Source organism: Mus musculus, chromosome 17 (genome assembly GCF_000001635.26).
Source record: "Mus musculus strain C57BL/6J chromosome 17, GRCm38.p6 C57BL/6J".
In the NCBI taxonomy this organism is placed as follows: Eukaryota; Metazoa; Chordata; class Mammalia; order Rodentia; family Muridae; genus Mus; species Mus musculus.
The window spans coordinates 8976140-8986682 of NC_000083.6; the positions used below are offsets into that span (position 1 = coordinate 8976140).

At 46.0% G+C, this 10543-nt stretch overlaps 1 protein-coding gene across 10 annotated transcripts in view; it reads left to right on the forward strand.

Moving 5' to 3' along the window:
• Positions 1-10509, forward strand: part of Pde10a (phosphodiesterase 10A) — a 461462-nt gene extending 450953 nt beyond the window's left edge. For all 10 annotated transcript variants that reach the window (XM_006523318.4, XM_017317460.2, NM_001290707.1 and 7 more), the window contains 3 exons: positions 997-1077; positions 2766-2854; positions 5394-10509. In XM_006523318.4, coding sequence (XP_006523381.1) covers positions 997-1077; positions 2766-2854; positions 5394-5517 — 294 coding nt within the window. In that variant the 3' untranslated portion in view covers positions 5518-10509. The remainder of the gene's footprint in view (positions 1-996; positions 1078-2765; positions 2855-5393) is intronic.
• Positions 10510-10543: the final 34 nt, after the last annotated feature.

The following is a 10543-nucleotide window of genomic DNA, read 5'->3' on the forward strand; positions in this document are numbered from 1 at the left end:
CAAATCCTCCACCATAAGCATGGAATTCATGTACCCTCACTCTGCTACCGTAGCCTGTCTCTGTCCCCCACCATCCCTGAAGCTACTCATTAGGTGCCTCTCTGTCCCTCTCTTGTCCCACATCACTGGGTTTCCTTTTCAGCATCGTTCTTGCTCTAAGCATACGCTTAAGTTACTCACCTAGAAACTTGTCCCCTTATGGGATGTATGACATCATCGTGAGCAGGGAACTTGGTAGGTTTCACTGATTTGGATAGAGAAGAGAGCAGTGAGATCTGCCAGTTACTGTCTTAAGAGCAAGGAGCTGAAGAAGTGAGCCTTGAGGACCTAGGTGCTCCAGGGCAAGTTTTAGGGCACAGGGTTTTAAGTGTAGTAATTTATTCCCAACTCTAACAAATCTTAGATGGTCTTGGTATGAAGCTGTGATTTCTGAGGAAAAACAATTAATTTAATGACTAATTATGCATCCTTAAGAAGATTTTAACACTTTAACCCAACAGAAGCAAGTGCCTTCATAAGAGTCTACCAGAGGATGATGTAAATCTTCATCCCTAAGCCTGCTGGGGGACGTCCCCTAGGGCATCCACCCATGGCAGGAATGCAGTACTGAGGGTCAGTTGTCCTGGATCCCCACTGACAGTTCTGAAAACTGCTTATCGTTCTTCGGTCAATACTCTTCAAGCCCCGTTTTACTCTTTCATACAAAGCAAGAACCATTCGAAAGAGAAGCAAGGACAGCTTTCAGGCCTTCCCATCTTTGTCACCCCATCTGCCATTAGCTGTTGCACAGTGGTGGGTGTCTGGGAAAATGGCAAACAGAACAAGCAAATGTAGAAAGCCATCAGAACACAGTGCCAGACGGTGATGCAGAGACTGCCATTGCTTTGACATGTCTCCTGGGGCACAAGATATTTATTTTGAAGAAAAACCTCACAAATACCAAAATGCCCTATGTCTATTTGAAAACTACAGATTATTTCCTCCCGTCTCTTCTAGGGTGATGAGATGAAGAAGCTGGGCATACAGCCCATTCCTATGATGGACAGAGACAAGCGAGATGAAGTCCCTCAAGGGCAGGTATGAAGAAGGAGAGCCATCTCCATGGCTGGCTGGCTGGCTGGCTGGCTGTCCACCATCTACCCATGGAACACGGTGGTTTTTAACCCTCCCTAGAGCTCTCTCAAGCACAGAGCTCACTATTAAGTGTCTTCTGCCCCTGCAAGTGTCCAGCCTACTCTGTGTTGTAGCCACCTGCCTCTCCCCCTAGCTGTTCCTTTTGTTGCCTCTCCCCCAGCTGCCTTATGTTTGGCTAGTAAATTATTTGAAATATATCTCGTCACATGGATTAAGGAAGGGATCTAGCAAAGTCTTTCCAAACAGTTACAACATATTCTGTCCCAGTAAAGTTCCTGTTTTAGTACTTACATTCAGAATAGGAGCTTGTTTGAAAATAGATTGAGTTCTGCCAAAAGAAGTAACTTCTTTTGGTAGCATGAGGGAGTTTTAAATACCTCTGAGATGCACAAAATACTTTATGAATTCATCTAAATTCTAAATTTGCATATTGGCAAGTAATTGTGTCACAACAGTGAGCGTTCTGTTTCCCAGTCAAGCAATCTTTTCTCTGGACACTCTAGTCCAGTGACTCCTTACTAAGGTTTAGAAGAAGAGAATGCCTGCCTAAGCTATGGAATTAAAAGCAAGCCCACTGTGCTGGTTCATCCCTGTAACCCTGGCCCCCAGGAGCCTGTGGAAGGAGGCTCACGAGAGCCAGGTCCACCTGGACTTCAAATGTAGCTTCAAAGCAGCTCAAAGTGGAAATGCATAAGTGTTGCCCTAGCGGGAAGACTGCAATAGTAACTCCAGCAGGAGAAAGCAAATGGGAGCCGTGAAGACTTCCTGCTGTTTCTCCTCTCCCATGTTTCCAGAAGTTCAGGTTCTAAAGAAGTTGTGGAGCTAAGCTAGGGAGTGGATGGCTGCCACTTTGCCATCTATTGGCCAGTTATGAAGAGGAGCTCACCAGGGGGGTAGGGGAGGGGGGAGGACAGTTACCTGTGCTCTGTTCAGCCCCACACCCATCCTCATCTGCCCTTCACTAGAGCAGGAAGGAAGGGTACCATCAGTTGTTAGAACTGTGGAGTTCAATGGGGGGGGGGGGGAGAGAAAGATGAGTGACCTAGGAGAACTTCAGTGAATACCATGAGGTCTGTTGAAGGGCTTAAGTCTCGGGTGGGGGTGGGGGTAGGGGTGGGGATGGCACAAGGCTAGAGGTCACAAAAGAAAACTGGAAATACATCAGCTGCCCCTGAATGCTAAGCTGAAAGGGAGCTGTCTGTCCACAGGGCAGCATTAAGTTAAAGCAGACGTTTGATTCAAGTCTTGAGCCAGGTCTTAAACTCACTTAAGCTTTGAATTCCATGGGTGTAAACTGTAGCGGTGTGTTAAGGATTTGTGTATGTACACTTTACACAGCAGGAAAAGCGCAGATCTCTCTCTCTCTCTCTCTCTCTCTCTCTCTCTCTCTCTCTCTCTCTCTCACACACACACACACACACACACACACACGCACACGCACATGCACAGAGTACACACAGCCCACAGTCCACAGCACAGCACACAGCACCATGCAGAGGATACAGCACACATACAGCACATAGAAGCAACACTCAGCAAGAACAGCTGACTTCGTACTTTGGGTTCAGACAGAAAAAGTAGGGAACATCCACTTTCTAACAGCGACATTGTTTCCTTTCTCTCTGTGGCAGCTCGGATTCTACAATGCTGTGGCCATTCCCTGCTATACCACCTTGACGCAGATCCTCCCACCCACAGAGCCTCTGCTGAAGGCCTGCAGGTAGGCACAGCATGCCAAGGGGCTTCAAAGCCCTCCTGAACTCTTCTTGGGGTTTTCCACTCCACCAGCCCGTGGGTATGTCATTTTCATGGTTTACAGTGAGCCTTCTGATTTGAAACCCATGCTTCTGCTCTGATATCCATTCACCCTGCTCAGGAGTCCTGGGTAGTCCTCTCCCAAAGCCACACCCCCTTGGCTTTCTTCTTATCTGAGTTGAATCTCAAGCACTAGCTGATGCTAAGGTAGCCTATTACGTAGCTCAGACAGGATAAATGGCTCTGGCAGCCCATGCCATGGACCAGGGTAGGTCAAGGGACAGCTGTTGTGTGCCGAGGACCCCTTGAAATAGCGTTGCCACCTGTGCTGTGTGGGCCAGGCATGTGGAGTTTCCATGAAAGCACTTCACCTCTTTCTGTAAGTGGCTCCCTTCTGAATCTGTGAGTGTCCTGTCTGTGATCTGTGCTGGTCAGCCCTTGATTCATAGATCCCTGCCAGGCAGCACCCTCTACCCTCTGACACTCAGTGTGGTCCCCAGCAACTCAAAAGGGCCTTCTGTCATAAACCTCATTGCCAATGTGTGTCTCCTACAGTGACCTACGTAGTGTATATAGGCATAACATGCCCATTCATTTTCTCCAAAAGATAGCAGGAGGCCCTGTCACCATGCAGAGGAGTGCCCAGCTCTGTGTCTCAGGACCATGCTGTCTGCTCAGGTGATTGCCAGCAAAGAGGCTCAGCCTAAATTGCAGCAGGAACTATTTGTGGAAGAAGAGAAATTTAGGGGGCACCCTTCCTCCTGGGTGTGCTTCACCCTCTTACCTGTTATCTGCTCTGGCTACAGAATCTCCCTCCCCCTGTTCTGAGAGCCCAACTTAGTCAAGAACAATAACATTTTAAAATATTCTAATTTCCTTTGTAAGACAAGTTCCTGGAATGTAAGCAGAAGCCAGAAGATGTTAAATAAAACCCAAACGTGGTGTGCTCAGACAGGGTTTCTCTGTGTAGTTCCTGGAACTGTCTCAAACTCAGAGATCTGCCTGCCTCTGCCTCCTGGGTGCTGAGATTAAAGGTGTGCACCACGGTCAGGCTTAGAGATTGCTTTTTAAAACACCAAATACAACCAACAAGGAAGGCCATTTTCGATCAGTTGTTTGCCTGTCTGAGAGATGGCCTTTCTTCCATCCATTCTTGAAAAGTGGTACAAAATGCTCATCTTGTTGAGCTTCTGTGGCCCGAATTATAGGGAGGTCACTAGAATTAGATCCATAGATGGCTCCACACTGTGGGCGTGGGCTGTGCCTCATTCCCAGAGGAATCAACTTACAGGAAGTGTTGACATTAAAGGGCAGTGAGAATATCAAACCATCTGATTCCATACCTGTATGTTAACAATCCTAAGTTGAAAACACCCTTCCCTGTCTGGAATGCCATATTTTGTAATAACCATTTAGAAGCTGTCAGGGTAAGTAGCTGTGGGTTCTTCAAGCCCAGGACTGCCTGTAGCCTGTTGAATGGGGTAGGTGGCTTTGGGCAGCTTTGATGAATCCCCATTTTCCTGTGCTTGGCTGACCTATGCCATTGCTTTAAGATCACATTAGTATTTAAATACTGTACACATGAACATTAAGGAAATTACTAATTTTAGTATATGTCTTTCCCAACATTTCAGAAAATCTCTAAGATCTGGGGAAATGGCACTTCATGGTGCAGATTAAGACTTCTACCCTTCTTATATCATATTTTAGGACTTTTTAAAAATTTCCCTAAAGGTATCTTACTTAGTGTGCTTGCTTTAAAAAGTAGGGGGATTTTTAGTAGTGCTGCATATAAATTTTGTGCTTGCCAGTGTCGAAGTTCTCTTCTGACACTGACTTTGTGTAAAAGGAGAGCTACGCCAGGCTGGGATGCCGTGAAAAACTTGGAGGCACGTAGAGCAGTCACCATTGCAGGGCTGTCAGACCATGGGCCTGTGATCATCCACATGAGGACAAGGAGAGAAAAGATTGGACGGCAGTGGGAGAATAAGGCTCTTGTGGGTGGTCACTGGGACAGAGGTGCCGTGTCTGCGGTAGGGTGTTTTGAAAGCCCAAATCGGGGATTTGAGTTGTTTTACACCTGAGAGGCTGTCAAGATAGAGGACCCTGAAGCAAGTTTAAGTGGCCTCACTAACTCTGTCATTTTGATCATAGCATTTCTGCTCCCCTACCTGACACCCCTGGCTTCTCCTTGCGGGGATCAGCCCCTTGCTGATTCCATCCTGAATAATTAGGAGATACTGCCCTTGCTCCAATAGAGTTTCTGTCTTTGCAGCCTAGAGCAGGTACAACGAGATGCCCAGGGCTCTGTTGCTCCTGAGGCTCACAGCTGAGGTGGCATGGCATAGAGCCTGCCCAGTCACGTTGAACCAGCCACTGTCCGCATCAGAGTGACTCTTAACGAGGCTGTGCTCAGTTGTCCCGCACTGCCCAGTGCCACCTTTGAAAGCCAGTCCAGGAACTCTGTTTTGATGCCACCTGTAACTCCACCCCTTTGTTCCTAGGGATAACCTCAATCAGTGGGAGAAGGTAATTCGCGGGGAAGAGACAGCAATGTGGATTTCAGGCCCAGGCCCGGCGCCTAGCAAGAGCACACCTGAGAAGCTGAACGTGAAGGTTGAAGACTGATCCTGAAGTGACGTCCTGATGTCTGCCCAGCAACCGACTCAACCTGCTTCTGTGACTTCGTTCTTTTTGTTTTCAAGGGGTGAAAACCCCCTGTCAGAAGGTACCGTCGCATATCCATGTGAAGCAGACGACTCCCTGCTTGCCGCACACACCTCGGACAGTGAGCAACCCAGGCTCTGCCGTGTTCAGACGTCGGCTACTCCGTGGCTCCACCTGACCTCCGAATGCTATTTGCTCCCAGGCCAGCACTGCACTGTCTGGAGGGGGCAGAGACCACAGGAGAGGTTCTTGCCTGCATCCTCCCATGAGGGTGTGGCCAGTTCCCTGGTTCTGTGCCATGCTGCTGCTTGGTGGCATTGGTTAGGAATGGGACACACGCCCCTTGTTGTGAAGTTTACATGTGACCTTCTTATAGGTTAACTGAGTTTGTGGCCTGGGACACATGTAATGAAGGTCACAGTCCACAGGTGACAGAGAAATCCAAACTGTTGATTACAGGTGCACTACAGGTATGCTCTTTCAGTCTATCTGGGGGCACATAGGTGAGTCTGCTCCACTCAGAAGGAAGCATACCTCTGCCCTCATCCAGGGGACACAGGGTACATCCCAGGCATCGGGGAACTGAAGCTCTCACTTCAAACCATGTCAAAGAATTAAAACACCTCCCCTCCCCCTCACTGTAGCCTTCGGCAACTGCGCCAATCCCTTTATACAAAGAAAATAAAAGTAAGGCATATAAATTTCCTCCAGCAAGCAAATCTTGTGGGTAAAAAAAAAAATGTGAATTTTAACAACCTCTATATTTTCACTGTATGTTATGGCAGAATTTTAGTCACGTCCAAAACAAAAGATTATTCCAGAAGATACCTCATCCTATGCCTGAAAGGCTCCACAGCATGGCGTCCGTCTCCCAGGGTTCTGATCCGTCTCCTCACGGTGCAATCAGGCAGGACAGGAGGAGGTGCAGGGCTACCACATTGACCCAGATGGTATCTCCTCTCACCATTCAGACATCCATAAGGAATGCCAAATGCTGTATTGAATAGTTCTCCTGTGTGACTTTCTAGAGAAGCCAGGACACCCCTGAGCCTTTCCTGGGAACTCCTAAGGAAGTCACAGGTTCACACCGTGGGGATTTTCAGGATAGCATGGAGACCAGAGAATCCCGGTTCGGTTGTTCTCACTCGGTGAGCCTTGAGAAGGAAGAGACTGACCAGAAACACTCACTCAGCACTCTGGCAGGAGCAGGAGAAGATACTTTAAGATGAATCTTTGGGATAGATTTTGATACACCCAATACCATACACACAGGAGCTTGGCATTTGCAAAGTCTATTCAGTTTCCTTCCACACTCTGACCCACGGTTGTAGCGGAGTGGGCTGAACACTGTAACACTGTACATGCGATTTCCCCATGGGCTTCTAAAATGTCACCATCTCCTCCCCTGCTGTGTCCTACTCCATTTACTGGTTACAAGGTGATGTCAACAAGAGAAGCTATCACAACACCAGGGCTGTGCACACGTGCACACACATGTATGCACAAGCACACAGATGTATGTACAGCACACACACACACACACACCCCAAAAGGAGAGAAAAGGAAGAAAACATTTATAAAAAGCGACAGCTACCCCCATATTCAAAAATAGTTCTTTTCCCTGTAGGGAAACAGGTAGCTCTCCATAAGGAAATTATCATGAGTGTGTTCTCCCATCAGTGCACTTCTCCCAGGGGTGCTCACTGAAGCTGGTCCACGTCTATAAACAGGTGACACTGGCTGCAGCAAAAAGCCATTCGATCCACACAAATTGATCTTCTATCATCTTGGAATCTGAATTGCAGGGAGGAGCAGCATGTAAGACGACCGTTTAATTCAGGCATTCCGAAGGCATGAGCGCATGGATTCTGTCACCAAGCGTATAAAAGGACCCTGGCATTGGGAAACCTATGACGGACTGTTTTTGCTGTAGAAGTAGGGATTTTACAGAAGTCTCCTTGAATTTGCCCTGCCTGGGGCAGTTTTGCAGAGGAACCTGCCAGAGATTTATTGGCTGGTCAGTCTCTTGTGAAATAGTATCATGTGAGAAACAGTTTGTAGAAAAAAACTATACCTGGGAAGACCTTTGCAACATTGTTCCTTCCATGGGCCAAGACTCAGTTAGGAGGCATAAATCTGCCCGGAATAAACTAGGCCAGGATACAGCCATGTTTAGTTAATAATTTGGTTTTAGAATTCACACAGGCAGGATTGGTTTTTTTGTGTCTTGGCAAGTGGAGCATATTTAACATACAGGCATGGGAATCCTGCCTCTTAGCTTTTCCCACCCTCTTGTCTCACCAAGTTTTTTCTCTCCAAAGGTTTCCAGGAATTTCTCATTAATGGCTGATGCAAACTTAGTGAATAATAATGAATATAAACAATGCTCACCTCACCAAAATTATATTATTTGCAGTCATTTGTGATAACACAAATTTTATCGCAATGGTTATTATTTAATTTGTGGCCACACACTGTGGTTATCTTTTGTTGTGGTTGTTTCTGAGAAAATGTTCTTGGATATGTAAGTGCCAATACCAGTGTGAAGTATTGATCCCGGGCAGCAAAATACAGCCTAAGGTTTGTAAACATCAATTCTATCTCAGTTCATCAGAGGGCCTGAGAAGCTGCGGGGCAGTGTAAAGTAAAGTATGCTGGGCTGGTGGTGGTCAGCCTTCCCCTTGCCAAGAAGAGAGCAATTGAATCCTGTCCCCAGCTCCCTCCAGCCTGAAGAGTGACCAGTGCTGGCCCGACGGATCGCTGAGATATTCTCCCATAATGGCAAAAAATAGGCAGTTTGATGTGACCTGTTTAGTGTGGCTCTCCTCTTTTGAGCATGTGTTAGCATTTTTATTTTATACTCATCCAGTGAACTCTGCTCTTCCAAGTGTGTTCATGTATGTGCTAGATATATTAGCACAGCCTGCCTTCTGCTGCACAACGCCTTAGAGACCCGGCCTTTCAATGAGCTTAGCTTGTGCTCTGTTTCTGCTCTCTTAGGTCTAAACTATGGTGTCAGTTTTAATAGAACAAAAGTATGCATCTTGCCTTGGCTTGAGCCTTTTCGTTTTCAATGCTGACTTCTCCCCTTTCTCTCCTGTGCTCACCTTACCTTTCCAGAGTGTAAGGGACAACTTTTAAGGAGGCGTGTCCCTGGTAGGGGCATCCCTGTTCACCAGGTGCCTGTCATCACCCCACTTGACTGACATCTACCCTGGTGACTATGGGTTCCTCTTGTTTGTAGGGAACGGTGGCTCCAGGTGGAGGCATCAATCTGTTGGGTTCTGGTTCCCGGCTGCCTTTGGTTTTGAAAGTCTCTTCTCTGTATATTCCTACCCTGCATTTGCTTTGTGTGGTGCTGATGCTGTGCGCAGTAGGATTCTTGGATGACTCTCCATCAGTCACAGACTCCCCCTGTTGCAAAGTGTCAGGCTGACTCGACAGTCACCGTAAAATCTGAGTCAGTCACACACAGGCTGTCAGCCACGGCTTCCACTTGCATGGCTATTCTATTTTCACACGTGAGTTTCTGTTGCTGGCTGGCTGACTGGCATTATCTATGCTAAGTTGAAATCAGGGGTGCCCAGCAGAGCCCATCATTCTCACTGTCTTTGAAACAAAGCTGTACGGTTTGATCGATGAACGTATTTAAAGCATTTCATGCAATGACAAAGTGCTCAGTAGTGGAAGGCAGGCTGTGACCAGTCTGCCTGCTCCTTACTATAATTGTGAGGATTTGTTACTGGAACAGTACATGGAGGCCTGACCTTGTGGGGGCACAGGGTGGAACCTTAGCTGAATATAGTGTGTGTCTCAAGAGGAAGTCAGGGTACTAGCTCAGTGCTCAATCTCCAGGTACTATATATACATTTGCCCGTTTTATCTCTAATGTGAAATAAATCCCCAAACACTTGTTTATCGTGTAGCGTACCTAAAAGACTATTCTATTATGGGTGTCCCCACTTTCTTGGTTTGGTCACCCCGATCCCCCGGTCTTCTGCTGTATCTAGAACAGTGACTATAAATGATGTATGGGAATAGTGTTTCCATATGATCTGTTGTCTGGAGTATATGCTACATGTTCATTTACTGTACAAAAACCCAGTGCAGCTGATGATGCAAAGCAGTCTCTCTCTGTGTACAGTGCCCCACCTATTTAAAAATCACGTACTTGCCCAGAACACTGTGAAACACTTAACATAAGAACAAACGCAGCGTCTGGATTCTTTCCAAGGAGAGCAGCTTTCTCCACAGGAACACAGTAACAAAAGAGGTCCGCCGCCATCCACACCCAGCCAAGACACCTCAGAGGCCATAGGGACAACCTCCTTGCTGGCCAACACCTGCTGGAGCAGGGGCACAGGTCCCAGCAACTGATCCTCAGTGGATGGGTCTGCAGCCAAAGCCTTAATGGGCTCTCTTTTGAAGGGGAAAGAAAGAATTTCAAGCTTATGATATCCAACATTATTATAGTTGATGAGTTAGTAAATTCCAAAAAAAAAAGATGATTTTATATGTATGACATAAAAAAAATCTTTGTAAAGTGCGCAAGTGCAATAATTTAAAGAGGTCTTATCTTTGCATTTATAAATTATAAATATTGTACATGTGTGTAATTTTTCATGTATTCATTTGCAGTCTTTGTATTTAAAAAAACTTTACTGTTATGTTTGTATAATAGAACATTAATCATTTATTATAACTCAGACAAGGTGTAAATAAATTCATAATTCAAACAGCCAGTATATATGCATATATGGGTGTTACATTGCAAAAATCTCTATCTTTGTTCTATTCACATGCTTAAAGAAGTAAGAAATCTTTTGTGGATATGTAATTATACATATAAAGTATATATATATGTATGATACATGAAATATATTTAGAAATGTTCATAATTTTAATGGATATTCTTTGGTGTGAATAATTGAATACAACATTTTTAAAATATCATCTCTCAAGTTTGCTCTCGTTTGTGGGGAAGGCG